Source organism: Equus asinus, chromosome 19, assembly GCF_041296235.1.
Source record: "Equus asinus isolate D_3611 breed Donkey chromosome 19, EquAss-T2T_v2, whole genome shotgun sequence".
NCBI classification, from domain to species: Eukaryota; Metazoa; Chordata; class Mammalia; order Perissodactyla; family Equidae; genus Equus; species Equus asinus.
The window spans coordinates 3,095,145-3,110,657 of NC_091808.1; the positions used below are offsets into that span (position 1 = coordinate 3,095,145).

At 55.2% G+C, this 15,513-nt stretch overlaps 1 protein-coding gene across 11 annotated transcripts in view; it reads left to right on the forward strand.

Moving 5' to 3' along the window:
• Window positions 1–15,513, forward strand: part of HDAC4 (histone deacetylase 4) — a 335,893-nt gene that overhangs the window by 286,087 nt on the left and 34,293 nt on the right. For all 11 annotated transcript variants that reach the window (XM_044751535.2, XM_070489249.1, XM_070489241.1 and 8 more), the window contains 4 exons: window positions 5,952–5,998; window positions 10,086–10,193; window positions 12,729–12,784; window positions 14,548–14,635. In XM_044751535.2, coding sequence (XP_044607470.1) covers window positions 5,952–5,998; window positions 10,086–10,193; window positions 12,729–12,784; window positions 14,548–14,635 — 299 coding nt within the window. The remainder of the gene's footprint in view (window positions 1–5,951; window positions 5,999–10,085; window positions 10,194–12,728; window positions 12,785–14,547; window positions 14,636–15,513) is intronic.

A 15,513-nucleotide genomic window follows, 5' to 3' on the forward strand; every position in this document is an offset into this window, starting at 1 on the left:
GAAAACCAAAACTATCATCACTACCCTTAAGGAGAGGAGCTGTTACATCCATGTAGCATGAACAGGTGCACTGGAAAAGGAAGAAGACAGAACATTCAGAGAAAGTCACATTAAACACGATTGAAGAAATGGAGAATCCTCAGGCTGGCTGGTGAGTTGAGTCAGTCCCCTGGAAAGCACAGCAAAAACGTGACAAGAGCTGGAAATGGGAGAGGAAGAATAAGCAAATGAATGGAGTGTGCCAGGCACGTGGGGCCCAGAGCAGGAATGTCTGGAGAAAGTGGAGAGGAAGGGAAGTGAGCATCAGGGAGGAATCGTGAGCAGGTCCGAGAGCTGAAGGACGAGCTGTGGGCTGTGAGCACCCACGCCGGGAGTCAATGGGGAATGGCAGAAAGGCGGGGACAGGAGCAGATGCTGCCGGATGCCACGGAGACAGCCAGGTCTGCTCGGGAACCAGGACGACCTCAGGCTCCTCAGTAGCAGCATAAGGTCTTGCCAGCTCTGAGGGAAGATTCTCGCCAGCCTGAAGTCTTTACCCAGCCAGGCTATTGGTCCAGCATAAGGGTGAAATCAAGGCACGTTCAGACATGTGGGGTCTCAGGAATGTCGCCTTTCCCGCACCTTCTCTCAGGCTGCTGGGGGACATGCTCCACCAAAGCAAAAGGAGAGGAGAGAGGCACTCTGGACCACAGGCAGGAGGTCCACCCCTGTCTTGTCCGTTCAAGCTGCTGTAACAAAATTCCACAGACTGGGGGCCCTATGAACAGCAGAAATTTATGGCTCCCAGTTCTGGAAGCTGGAAGGCCAAAGCCATGGTGCCAGGATGGTGGGCAAGGACCTCTTCCAGGTCACAGACTTGTCGCTGTGTTTTCCATGGTGGAATAGGGAAGGGGGCTCTGTGGGGTCTCTTTGTGAGGACATTAATCCCATTCCTGAGAATTCCACTCTCATGACCTAATCACCTCCAGCGGCCTCAATTCCTAATGCCATCACATTGAGCACAAGAATTCCCACAGGTAAAATTTGCAGGGTCACAAACATTCAGGCCACAGCAATCACAGAGGCCAGCCCCTATAGGATGGCAAAGGCAAGTCTAGGAGGTGGTTGTGTTCCCCATGTAGAAACATCCAGAACAGTGTGGCTGAGAGCCTGCCTCTTGAGCTGTCTGTACCAAGAAGTCAGATGCTGCTGGGCCACCATGCTGACCGGCTCAGGATGCTCAGAGGCCTGTCACAGGGTCTCCTCTGGCTTTCTCTTGTCTTAGCAATGTAGCTCCTGCTCCTCCCTCCAGGCCTTGCTGCCTGGATCATCTGGGGGTGCACTTCACTCACCCAGGTCTCCCACCCTCTAGCAGCAGAGGTAGGTCATGGTAGGCTAAGAAGGACACCCAGCGTCGCTTACCCCCCTCCCCCAGCCACCTCCTGGGCCTGGTCCACAGCCCTGCAGGATACTCCTCCTGTCCTGAGCCCTGTTCCCCAAGATGCACTCGGAACCTCGGGAAAGCTGACGCCAGAGTGTAACCCCGAGACTCCCTCCAGCATCTTGTCCTGGGAGCCGTGACCTCACAGGCACTTTGGTCCTCTGCTTACACAAAGTATAAGAGTACCCAGTCCCCGGGATGCTCCAAGATCCTCCAGGAAATGTCACTCCTTCCAGGGAGGAGCCTTGGGTGCCTAGAATGGTCTCCTCCAGCACTGCAGAGAAGACTGTGTCCCGTGATGTCCCTGGTGCTGCCAGGGCACAGATCCGGGAACCTCTGACTCCTGCAGCCGCTGACAGTTTGCTGGATGGCCCCAAACTGGAGAGTGGTCCCCACAGTCACTGAGAGGCATCAAGCGTGGGCTCTCCCCTGAGCAATGTGCAGCTCCACTGGCTACCCGCATTGTGTAACGGTGAGGGCTCTTCCCGGTTCCCCCAACACTTCCTGTCCCTCTTTAAAGGGCCGGTTGGTTGTCAACCCACTACCAAGAGCCCTGTGAGACTTCAGTCTTCCAAACTCGTGAAATCCAACAGGGTGGAAGGTTCAAGTCATCTGGAGGACTGTTTCCACATCAGAGGTGGGCTTGAGTTCGGCCAGAGGGTGGACTAGGTTGTTAGGCCGGTTTCCAACTAGGCTTAGGACAGATGAGGAGAAATGAAAGAGAAACTGGATGTGTGGGAGTCCTTAGGGAACAGTAAACGGTGGGTGTGCTGGGGGCCTGGAGCTTTCCAACAATCGATGGACCTTCAGTTGCCTCATGGGCCCTGGTTGGGCCACGTCGCGCCCTCTTGTCAGCTCAGGCCGACATCGCTGGTCCCGGGAAGCCCCCTCTCTCATCTCTGGTTTCTTTCTCGAAACATTTTTCCATCTTCATACCTCACTCCTCTCCCCGTGGCAGCCATGTGAGTGCATTTAGTGTTCATTTTGTTAGCCGCGTATGTTGTTGTGAAATGTATATTATCGTGAGAGAGTGTGAGTGTTTAATTTACGTCAATGACACTATGCATCATTCTATTTCCTTTTTCTTTTCTGTTAAACTTAGGGTTTTAAAATCTGTTCCCATTGCTGTGAGGATACCTAATCAGTGACCTTCTCCCCACTTGAGGTCTATTTTTAAATTTCTGAGGATTGTCCTAACCCAGAAGCTTCATTACCGTCAGTCTGAGTATTCCAGACAGAGTAATAGCTGGTGATTACCTTAGATGTCGTTACCATAACCCTAATTAGGTGGTTAAACACTACTGTGTGAGTTCCCTTCCTCTTTTAATCGAATCCACAAATTTCTAAGCCCTATGCAGAAAGGCCTGTGTAGTTAGAGCCGCGACACACAGATGGGCCAGGCTGGCTGAGGGGGCAGCAGACACTTGAGGGGGCTGGTTCATCCCCACCCTGGACATTCCTGGAAGTTGGGGGTTTGTCTTCTGATGGCAGCGACCTGGAAAGGGGTCTGGTCTGGTGGCTGAGGAGGGTGGGGGCACCGCGTGAGTGCCTGGTGATACTCAGGTCAAGGGTCACAAGAGGACCCCTCTGCTCACAGCAGTGTGAGGGGCAGTAGTAGCTACAGAAGAGGAACCAGGGTCTTCCCCACGCCCGTCAGCCCCCAGCCTGCGTGTCAGCCGACCCTCTGAGATTGGAGAAGCAAGGGTGGTCCTTCATTCATGGGCCCCCATCTCTCGGCCTGGAGGTTTTGTGGCCTGGCCTAAATGATGGTGACCCCAAACCACAGAAGGCCAACATGGGACACCCTGGAGCAGGGCCTTGGGCCGAGGTGCTGGGGCAGGAGGAGATCAGCTGTCCTGGGAGCCGCCCTGGACCCCTCAGGACCTCGGTGACCGGAAGAGCCTCCAAGTTATGTGCCTGCCACCCACCCAATCTCAGCTTCCGTGCTTAAACACGTGATCGCCCACCCTTTTCTTATTGTTTTGGTCTTTGCTTGCTGGATAGTGAGCAAACTCAAACTACTCAGATGATTTGTGGTTTTAATGTAGGCATTATTGGGTATAATCAAAAATAGAAATCCAGTCTCTTTGCAGAGCCCCCTTTCCCTCATATTTACACGCACACACAGATGTATATGAATTCATGTACACTAGCTCTTGAATTATTTGGTAGAAAGCTCTTTAAATCCCCAGTGTCGTGTTCCTGTGTGTTGGGATAGTGATCTGAGAAGGAGCCATCACGAAGCCATTGTTAGCCCCAGTGGTCACCTAGGGCCATTTACCACTTCTGAAAGGTGGGCCCAGCAGGGAGTGGCATGTGCGCTGTGATTCAGTTGATGAAATGGCCATTAGGTGAATCAGTTACAGGACAATATGAGGCTTGGCGCCCGCACCCCTCTCTCCTTGCTTTGCTCCCACTCCACCAGCTTGTCCTCTCCCTCCTGTCGGCTCCCCTGCTGTGGCCCCAGCACCTCCCACAGGCACCTCCCCCCTCCCAAGCCCCTCAGGAGCCGCCATCCTGGCACGTCATTTCCCTGCTGGCCGGCACACTGTCCACTTGCAGATCTGCTCATTGCTGGCTGTGGGCTGGCAGTAGGGGCACAAGGGAGAGCAAGGTGGACATGCCCATCCTCTCAGGGACAAGGGCTGGAGGCCATGTGGCTCCATCGAGCAGCAGCTTAACTGATGTTAGAATGTGCCCCGTGTCCACATGCAGCAGTGGGAATGAAGGTCGGGAGCCACGGATCCAGGCAGTGGACGGTCGGTGAGATGTGGCATGGAGCAGAGCGGGTGGGGCGCAGGAAGAAGCAGACCCTGGGGACCACAAGCTCAGGCACCTCAGAGGTGGCAGGGAAGGGCGTGGCTGTGGTGTGTGCTGTTGCCCTCAGTGCGAGCTCACGTGAGAGCACCTGTGGGAGGCGAGGTGACCGGCTGAGAGTGGCAGGAAGCTGCGAGGCCAGAGCCTGGTCCCTGATGTGGCCCCTTAAGGCTCAGTGCCTGGTGTGGTTGGGGCTGGAGCCAGGATGAGGTGGGCAGAGACAGACCCTCGGGAATACCCAGGCCAGTGTGGAGACACAGCACAGACCCCTGTGAAACTCACGGTCGCCCCTGAAGAAGGGCGCTTGTTTGGAAGAGGGGGCACCTGCAGCATCCGAGCAGACCCGAGCCCATCAGCCTGCTGGTTTCTCTCAACCATGTGAGGACACTGTTTACCTTTTCAAGGAGTTTCCCGGGGCCTCTGGACCTTCCACACAGGGCTGAAGGTGTCACCCGCTGCCCTCCCTCCCTGCACCCGCCTTCCTGTGCACCGGGCCTTGCACTAGGGGCCTGGCAGGGACACCTACGCAGACACACATCAGTCCTCGGTTTAGAAGTGAATGATGCTACCGAGCTGCTCTGTGCCAGCAGCTCTCCTGGGCTCTTGCCATCATCGCCCTCACTCCCCCCATGCACTCTGTGTTGCGGAAGTAGTATTCTCATTGACACACGAGGAAACTCAGTTCTCATCGAGGCCCCCTGCTGCTGAGCTTTCCAGACAAGAGTCAGGCCAGGCCCTGTGACCCCAAGGGCTGTTTTCTTCCTGGGGCCCCAGGAGTGTGGATTCATGAGCATCCTGACAGGAGCCAGTGTTCTGGACCAGGCAGTGGGTGGCGGTGGGAGTGGGGCCTCCCCACAGTGGCACAGCCCTGCCAGGTCCAGAAAGTGGGTTGTGAACTGGATGAAAGAACCTGCCAGAAAAAGTCTGGGGGCCCTGGAGTCAGGCGGGAGGGAGCTGGGGAGCAGCCAGGGCCCCGCCTGAGAGCCAGGCAGCAGGGGAGGCTCTTGTGGCCACTCCTGAAGAAGACAGTCCTGCCTTGTCGCCAGGGCACAGGCCTGAGCCCTGTGGGAGAGGGAGCCTGCTCCTGTGCCATGGGACTGGGCAGGCCTTCCTGGATGGCCAGTCTCAACACTGTGCAGGTTCTTAGCTGTGCACCACCTCAGTGACCTTTGAACGTTTGTAAATGGGGTGGGGCCTGCACATTCGCAAAAGATCCCTCTGTGTCTAAAGGGCTGACCACAGGTGTTGAATTCTGGGCCTCTCTGCCTCCTTTGTAGCTGGGGAGGGCTGCCGGAGCCTCAGGACATAGGAGTGGAGGGCCGCCAGTGGCACTCACTGAGGAGCCAGGTCAGGTCCGTTGACAGTGACCCTTGCTCCAGATGCGGCCTCTCAGAAGCACAGGTTGTTCCATACCAGCTGCATGCGCTCCAGCTGGAAGCAGGAGCCGCCCATGGGTGCCTCCCCAGCCGTGAGGAGTAGCTGTTGCCATGGAGAATGAGGGGTCTCTCAGGGCTGTGTCCCGCCATAGGCGCTCCTGCAGCAGGCTACTCGCATAGGGCAACTGACCTGTGAGACGTGGACATGTCGTGCGTACTGCACAAGAGCCAGCGTGCCATGAGGGAACCGCCGTGTTTGCAGAGCCCGCGCTGGGCTCCGCCAGGCCGGGCACCGTGTGACCTTGCCCTCCTGACCTCGGCTCTCCTTCTCCCCGCAGGCTCACTCACTTCGGTGTTTGTCAGGCTGCCCTGTGGTGGTGTCGGGGTAAGTATTTCTTTAATGTGTAAATAATGTCCTGTTTGTTCTCGGGGTCCCAGTGGTCACAGAAATCGCTGCCTGGCTCTCTGCAGAGTGGATAATTGCTGCCAGGTGTTTTCCATAAACAGGGTCTGCCGGGCAGGGCGGCCCCACCGCTCACACGTGTGGCTTCAAAGGCCCTGGGAGCCTGGGAGCGTTTTGATGGCTGGACCCGGGCACCTTCCTCGGGGAAGGTCGTCTGGCACCCACGGCTCACTTCAGGAAGCAGGCCCTGGTGTGCAGGCCGGTCTCTCCTAGCTTGCAGGGCAAGAGTCAGCTCATCTCAACCCAGGTCGTGAATCCATCACTTTGTAGGTGTCTGTGATCCTGCATCCAATTGCCGACCCACACCCACCCGTAGAGCTCTGAGTGCGGGATGGAGCATGCTGTGTGTGGACCACGCGCAGCTTGCAGAGCCTCTTGCAGGCTTGTGTTTGCTGCTCCTCTATGAGCGATGATGCTTTTAAGCAGATCTGGTCAGGTAGATGCTTAAGGGGATTCAGCCTTTCCCTGACCCTGGCGTGGGCTGAGCTATGAAGGACATTCCAGTCTGGGCATCTGCTCCTCCCTCGGCGCAGTGAAGGTCAGGTGTCCACAGCCAGAGCTTCTTATTAGTAAAGAGGGCGCTCCCCTCGGCTCCCCTCCTCTTGGATGAGGGCGGGGTGAGGGGCAAGAAGAGAGACCTGCAATTTGAAGGCGAGGCCGCGCCTCCTCCCCGCCATCTGCTGGCCCTCGAGGTCCCGCAGCCCGGGAAACACTGCAGCCGGTCACAGAGGGGCCGGACAGGGCCGAGTGGACCACAAAGCGTGGCGGCTGAAACGGCACAGCGGCAGCGTGTGCGTAATTACAGATCGAGGGTGAAGCTCGAGGTCTGGATTCTGTTATGGAAATGAAACAAAATTGTTTTCTTCCTGAGTCTTTACAGAAATCGCCGCTTTGAAAATTATCCCGTCAGAAAGAGAATAAATGGCGTTTATTCATACCACCACCAAGCCCTCCTAGAGTTATTTTATTTCGTATTGTAAATAGGCTGCAATCTCTTAATTCAGGGCAAATTTTTGGCCAGACTTGAAAAGGTTCGGACTCGCACTGCCCTGCAGCCAGCGCCCTTTGCGAGGCAGGATTTAGTTGGCAAGTGAAGGTAAATGGGAACGCAGACCTGGGACCTTGAGCCAGGCAGCCCCTCCCGGGCGTGAAGTCCAGATCCAGCCCCAAAGGCCAGCCAGCGCCCACCTTCACGTCCGCACAGGATGCTGCCCAGCACGGGGACAGTGGGCAATCTCAGCAAGTCCAGCTGGGTGCAGCGGGGAGCCCGTCAGAGTGATGAGGGAATGAGTAAGCCAGGGTTAATTGTAGGGACTGCCCTCTCTCACTTGTTCTCCGTGATGCCCTCTGGCAGGAGGGCAGGGAAGGGGGTGTGCAGCCCTCCCGCCCTGGCTGTTGTGGACCTTCTCCGTTGCGGGGGACAGCTGCAGTCCTGGGGTGTTGGGGAGGCAAAGAGACCCCAGGAGCCAGAGTGTGGGCGGGAACGTGCGGGTCGGGTGATGAAGCAGGTGAGGAAGGCCACCCTGCTTCTCCCAGAAGTCACTGTGAGTTAACGTTTAGGTTGTGTAATGGTGTTTTGAAAGGTTAGAACTCATTCTTAACTAGAAGTAGACGCTTTGCATTGTTTTCCTTGTTTTTCAACCAAATAACACTTCTGTGTTGCTCGCCTCCTGACTCTTACAAGCTTCTCATTGGTGGGGACTTGTGTCGGGGAAGGTCTTCCATGCCGTCCTTGGCCCAGCCCTGCCTGGGGTGGCCCCCTCGCGGGCTCTGGGTGCCCCTGGCACCTAGTGCTGTGCCCCGAGCCCCGTGGCATCTAAAGGGCCACGGTGTACCCAGAATTGGCCACCCCCAGTCTGTCCACCTTAAGTGTCTGTAAGAAGTGGCCTCTGCATTGTCCTAGGTCTTTAAGAAAGCTCAGAGTGGATGCTCGCTCCTTCCTTGGTTCCTGCTCGTGCATTAGTCAGTGCCCTGCTGCTCTGCCCCCGGCGGGACCTGCTCTCGGCTGCGCTGCGTGTCCGAGCCGCGCTTCCATGGAGCCTCATGCTTCTGGAACTCAGGCTCCCACCTGACCGTCCCAGGCTGGTCCTTGGGACGCTGTGGCCAGGAGGTGGAAGATTTCGTTCCTGAAGCAGTGAAGGTCTTGTTGGGTTCTCTGGGGGCAGTGGCAGTGTAGAGTCCTGCGGTGGGGCTGGGGCCCTCTCCCTCGCTCTGGACAGGATGTCACAGGACCTTGTGAACCCTGGGGTCATGCACGAGGAGAGCAGAGCACAAAGACCCTTCAAAGCACACCAAGGGTCAGTCCATCTTCCCTCCCAGATCTGGTTACCTAGTCCTGAAACCCAAATCATCACATTTTGAAGAGAAATAAGCTGAGTGCTTTTGCCCAAATCACCTTTGGTCCTCAGGGGCGCAGGCTGTGGACCAGCCTGCCAAGGACATCATCAACCTCTTGAAAAGCTCAGGAACCTCAAGACTCTCCTTTGAGGGCTGTTACCTTCCATTTTAGTGAATGGATTCTCCGGCTAAAGGAGCGGGTCCAGAATAGTTGCATGAGAATGGCTGTGTCCGTGCATAACGGTGCGGTGTTATTTAGAACAGAAGCCTGTCTTTGAAAGTTGAGTATCAATGGCTGCGGAGAGTCAGCGAAGTGCAGAGCATTCTTCTGACATTTGGAAACTATTTAAAGAACATAGAAGTTTGGTCATTGAAAAGAATAACCTTTGCAGAATAACACTCCTCAGGAAATGGCTGGAACCCCTCGTAATGTATTTTAAATCATCGTGCTTTGAAGATGAAGCTTCAAGACTTCATTGAAAGAAATCCATCCGCCCCACGTAATGATAAGTGTCGGGTGGGCAGGGGCCTGGGCGAGCCTGCACGTAGCTGGGCTGGGAAAGGATGGGGACAGGCACAGGTTTGGCCGACACCTTTGCGCACAGCTGCCTGGGCCTCCGTCTCCAGAGTCCCAGGGGCTACAAGTGCTTGCAGGAGGTGAATTGGGGAAGGAGGGGTCCTCAGATAGACTCGGCAGGTACTGTCTTACAGGTTACCTAGCCTGTTAGTGCACGATTTCTCAGAGCCTTCACTAGGCTGGGTGCATCCCCAAGAAGTGCACATGAGTCCCAAGTGTGTGTGTGGCCAAGGCACCAGTTACCCCACACCTGGGAATGGTGGCTCGGGTGCCTTAACCCGACCCCCAGGGGCCACATGCTTCCCCTCGGCCCTCTGACCCCCACCCCCAGGCTCCCACAAGGAGACTAGCTCTCTGCAGGACTGGCTGCCGAAGTCTCTTGGTCGTGCTTCTCACCCATGTTAGCCAGGGCTTTAAAAAAAAAAAATCAGATGCGCCTGAATAAATAAATAAACCAGCACACAAACAGAAATCACCTGACGTGTTTGCACTGCATACGTTCTTCTGTTTGAAGGGAACAGCTGGTGGGGCAGCCGTGCAGTCACCTGGGCAGAGTGGGGAACGGCCCACCAGGAGGTTTCCGAGGGGTCCTGAGTCTCCTCCGTTCCTGCCCCTTTTGAGCCTCTAATTAAATTCAGCACAAAAGGAAGTGTTGGTCGAGAGAGCCCTCATTCTAATTTTCCTTACATTTCATTTCACTGATTATTAGTATAACTCTTAACTGCAGTTGCAGTAAAATAAAAAAAAAAAAAAGGAACTAACTAGGTAACCTTGGCATCATTGCTTTTAGCTTCAAGTATTTTGAGGCAATTCAGAAAAGAAATGACACCTCAGAAGGGGGTAAAAACATGCATGATATTTTGGGTGCATTCACTGTTCTTTTTCTGATTAGTGTTTTTTTGGCACGTCTTCCCAAAAACTGTCAGCCGGCCTGGGAGCTGGGTATGTTCCACAGTTAGTAGAGAAGAGATGAGAGCCTCTGCTACTGGCGGTACAGAGGCGGAGCCCGTGGGCAGAGGCTGCATGGCCGCCCGGAGGTGGGGTGTGACTGTGGCCCAGGACACTGGCCTCACTGCACGAGTATTGTCTCCACAGGTGGACAGCGACACCATATGGAACGAGGTGCACTCGTCAGGGGCGGCCCGCCTGGCCGTGGGCTGCGTGGTGGAGCTGGTCTTCAAGGTGGCCACGGGGGAGCTGAAGGTCAGTGAGGACCCGGCAGACAAGGGCTCCTAGAAGGAAACCTGCCAGGAGATTTCCAGCGGGGGAGGGAGGGGACGGCCCACTGCGATGCCCCCTCCAGGCAGGCATGAGGTGATGGATAGGAAGGACGGCTCCGTCTGGGGGAGGGTGGATCCCGTCCTGTTGATCACTGTTGCGTCGGAAGGAACATGCCCACATTTCTGAAGACGTAACGGTGCAGTAGGCATCAGGGACCTTGGTCTTGGGGGCACTTTGTACTCGTAAAACTGTTGAGGACCCAAAGTGCTTTGGTTTATATAAGTTAGGTCATCAGCATTGGCCAGACTAGAGATTAAAACTGAGAAATTTTTAGAGTATTTATTAACTTAAAAATAACAACAGGCTGGACCAGTGGTGCAGGGGTTGGGTTCACATGTTCTGCTTCGGCAGCCCGGGGTTCGCCAGTTCAGATCCCCGGTATGGACCTACACACTGCTTCTCCAGCCATGCTGAGGCAGACATCCCACATATAAAGTAGAGGAAGACGGGCACGGATGTTAGTCCAGGGCCAGTCTTCCTCAGCAAAAGGAGGAGGATTGGCAGCAGATGTTAGCTCAGGGCTAATCTGCCTCCAAGAATAAATAAATAAATAACAATAATGTCTGGCATAGTCGGTCAGCTGGATTCTCGTACCTCCTTCTGCTTCAGTCTGGCAACATGCTGTCTTGGGTGAAGTACTTGAAGAAAACCTGGCCTCCCACAGATAGAGAATTGGGAAAAGGAGGAGTATTTTAATAGCTTTCTCAGATAATTGTGGATATTCTTTGATGCTACACCAAAATTCAACAAGTGGTAGTTTCTGTAAGATTGCGTACAGTGTGGAAGCTGAAACAATGTTGGCTTTTCCTCGTCCTCCATGTTAAAATCCACTGGCCTCTTGCACACTGAGTGAATCCGGGCATGACTTGATGGCACAGGGCGTTGGTCATTTGGAAATAAGGGCTCATTGAATTATGCAGATCTTCCAAATCTTGGCACATTTTACTGTACGGTATCCAAGAAATCACTAATTTGCAACCGTGACCATCAGGAGAGTCTTCTGAGTCTGGGAATGGCTGTGCCACTCACAGTGGCAGATCCACTTTTTCCAAACTTTGAATTGTCACCCGAAAGCCAAGCTCTCCTCCCTGACAATTACGACTGTCTGTCGCTCTCCTTGAGGTGACGGGCTCACTTTGTTTAGTTTTGAGAATTGTCAGTTTACCCAAGTTGGAATGACCCATTTGTCTTCAGTCCTTCTTTCGAGGGAAATTGGCTTTCCGTGGAAAAAGGAGCTGGCACAGCTCGGAGCTCAGACAGTCGTTCTCCCCGGAGACAGGCCTCATGGGCAGCGGCAGAGCTCTTCCCATGGCCTCCCCATGTCTTTACGTGGAGGTGGAATGGTGTGTGTTCAAGGGTGGAGATGCAGGGTAGTCGGTCAGCTGTCCTGCTGCATCCAGAGCGCTCTTAAGTGGGCCTGCCTTCCCGCCCGCAGACCAATGGTGGACAAAGATAGAGTCCTCGAGCTTTCCGGGCCGCTGCCTCACTTCCCGCTGTGGCTCCAGCCATCCACCCAGCATTGGCTTCCCACTGTTGGTGCGGTTGTCTACACAGTGGAAAAGGCAGGCCCCCTAGGGAGCACGAGGACCCGGGTCTGCGGTCTGCACTCTGAGAACCAGGGCACAGTGTCTGTGCAGGGACAGGAGACGGTTCCCCAGTCCTGAGTGTCCTGGGGGCGGGGGCTCCCAAGTGAGTGCCTCCCTTGCCCTGTCTGTCCCTGAGCACCGCTTCCCACAGCCCACTCACCAGTGGTCAGCCGGCCCTTGGGCGCTAGTACAGAGCTTGAGCACACAGCTTCCTGGTGCTGGTGAGACCAAGAGGTGCCCACTTAATCCGTTTTTATTACAGCAGCTACAGAGCAGCTTGAAGATGGTTCTTTAAAGTATGAGTGACTTAGAGGTCCTGCTGGGTGGCGGGCACAGACTCCTTTCCAGCCTCGGAAATATTCCTTCTAGGTGTTAATGGACTGTTCGTTTTCGGCGCTGCCTTCTCCCCTGGCAACTGAGTTGCAGTAACAACAGAGACATTCACGTTAAGGCCACACTGGGCATGGGCTCTGCGCAGCCATGAGCCCCTTCCGTTCTATCTGCAGCCAGGGTCTCCGTCCAGTTGCTTCCTGGGGATGCTGGTCATGATCAGAGGGGTCCTAGAGCACCCCCTTCTCTCCTACCCAGACTCCCGAGCTGAGCAGTGCCCACTTACCAGCAGGCTGTTGAAGACAGAAAGTCAGGAACAAGTTCACCTTTTATCTTAGTAACTTGTGACAACCAAAGGCCTCTTTAAAAGAAGGGACCCAGATGTCGCTGATGCTTAGAGCCAGCCCTTTATCCTGTCCGGTGGCTGTGTGCCCGGAGTGTGGCCTGAAACTGTGTCTCCAGTACATTCCATAACAGTTTCTCACTGATATGAAACCAATCTTTCATCCCTGTTTCTCCCCCCGTTTGGTGTTCTGTGTAGAATGGCTTTGCCGTGGTCCGCCCCCCGGGACATCACGCAGAAGAGAGCACACCCATGTAAGTAGACTCACAGTCCCCCGTGGGCAGACTGCAGGTTTCCGGCTCCTCTCCTTAGGGGGCCGGGCCAGCACTCGAGGGCAGCGGGGGGACCTTGGTTTGCCATTTGCTAAGCCCTCCTGTGATGTGTACTGTGTCCTGCACGTCAGCAGCTCCCGAGTGTCCCTGATCCAGCACGAGGTCGCCAAGGTGCAGCTCTGGAGCCGCGCAGGGCAGCTTCCCTGGTGGGCGATGGTGAAGCGGCGAGTGGGAGGAGTGGGGCAGGAAGAATCCACAGAAGTTGGTCTAGAGAAGTCCTAGTTACGTTTGTTATAGAAAGTTGGGACAGGAAACTTAAATTGTAGTCCCAAGGTCATGACCACACGGGCCAGCTCTCTGGACTCTTTCGGGTTCTGGATACCCCTGACTGTGCACACATTGGAGGAGCTAGCCGAGGGTGTGAGTGTGGCGTGTGGATTGGGGAAAACCAGTGCAGGTGGGACGCACCTGGGGCAGGGTGACACGGCCTGACCCTCAGCCTCAGCGGCTGGGCACTGAGGGCCTTTGCTGCCTGGGGGTGATCACATCCGCCGTCTCTGGTGTGGGACCTGGGAACCACTGCCATGAGCACGCTGGCGTGGGCAGAGCATGCCCCGTGCTGTGGAGACAGGAGGGCCACTGCTGCTGCCTGGAGGGAGGAGCGGGTGGCGTTAGGCTGTGCCTTGAGGAACGAGGAGCAGTTTGTCAGGTGGCAAAGCAAGGAAAGTGCACACAGAGCACTGTTGGGAGAAGCCCAGGAGCGCAGGCGGCACAGCTGGAGCCAGACCAGCAGCAGCTAGAACAAGGCGGGACCACCGGCTGGGCTCACCCCGCCTGAGGGAGCCTCTGTCATTCCGGATCGGCAAGTGAGGGCATGAAATCCCTTTCAGAAAGGAGCCTCCTCCTGTATAGAGGGAAGCGATCCTAACCCTCCAAGAGGGGACTTGGGCTGGAGTCTGTGCAGCCTCACCTGAGAAAGTGTGGGATACTCCACCTTCCAGAACACTCCGTGTTACTTAGAACAGGATTATGTTTGCTTCATTTCTCTGAAGTTACTTTTCTAATTTGAATCTAAGTTGTTGGATACTCTCAATAGTAAACCCAAATGGACCAACGGAATACGAAGGACGTTTCAGGTGTTTTCGGTGAGCTCTGAGCCAGCATGGCCGGGCTTGCTGTGCGGGAGAGGTTGTGCTCCTGGCTGTGTGGGCTTCCAGGTTGCTAGCCGGATTCCAGCCATAAAACAGCCCAGGGCTCTCAGTTTGTAAGTAATTCAGGCAAAGGGAAACTGAGATGTGGAAGATTTGCATCTCTACTAGAATCACTCTCTCACTCTCTGGAATGAGACTCTAGAGTTACGCTAATCCCTGGATGGACTGTGTATGTCACTATCATATGTCTTAGTAACCTCGGTGCTCTGTGGACCACAGCGTCTCCCGAGAGGCCAGGGAGTGTTCTCTGGAGGCTTCGGGGGGTGAGCCGGGGCGAACATCAGTATAAAGTGAAAGGGATGTTCTTACCGTGGGAGCCCCACGTCTACCTGCAGGAGACTGTGTGCGCACATTTGCGTGTGTGTGTGCGTCTGACTCTCAATCACAGCTTCAGTTAAGGTTTCCAGACTGCTTGATCAGGAGCCGTGCACTCCCCAGACCCTCTTAGCATCTCCTGGGACTCTAGGTGGTTCTGTCGCAAGTTGTGTAAAAGCCGATCAAAAGCTGCCTTTTTTCTTCTGATTCTCCCTGCAGGGGGTTCTGCTACTTTAACTCTGTGGCCATCGCAGCCAAGCTTCTCCAGCAAAGGCTGAACGTGAGCAAGACCCTCATCGTGGACTGGGTAAGTGGGCCTGTTCCCGAGAGGAGCTGGGGAAGCCACGAGCCCATCGCCATTTTGCCCCGAGCAGACGTGCGGGTGTGGAGAGAGGAGGCGGGCACCTCTGCCTCCACCAACATTTGGACGTGGGGATCTTAAATTTCTGCAGACTACCGCAAAGATGCAGAAAATAAAAGCCCAAACCTGTTACGAGTCAGTTTGATAGCTTCTATCAGCCGATCCTGCCAATAACCGGGTTCCTGAAATGTCTAGAAATATGCCCGTGGTTGGGGGCAGCAGCCAAAGGGTGATCCTAGGCAGAACCTCACTGGGCAGCCTCCTGAGGGACCGTGAGAAATGCCGGTGGAGCCAGAAGTGGGTGCAGCTAGTGACAACAGGAATGATAGCAGGCAGCGTGAGGTGAGGCAGCCTCTGTGTCCGGCTGGCCAGCACATCTAAAGCACGTAAGCCAAGGTCTGTACGGTACGTCATAGAACTGTGCGCTGCGTGGGGCACTGTTACAGTCAGCTGTCTACAAGTGGTGCCCTCGGTGTTGCCTCAGTTATGGGGAACACACGCCCCAAAAGTCTCGACGTGTCTGCACAGCAGCTGGTCCTAGCTGGGGCATCATGTGTATGTTTCTTGCCAATCCCACTGGAGCTGTCCTTCCACATTGCCTACCATGAGCACAGATCACTTTTATGAATAAGAAAGCAGACTGTGCAGGTCCCCGGGGTTCAAATCACGGGCAGGCATGCAGCTTCTCACATGCACACGTTGCATAAAGCGGGCCGCCACCCTGGTGGAGGCCCCGCTGCCCCACTGTTGCACTTTTAACATGTGGGCGTTGTGATTAGGGAAGCAGTTGGTCGTTTTCATTCGGGGCCTGGGACCCCCTGTGC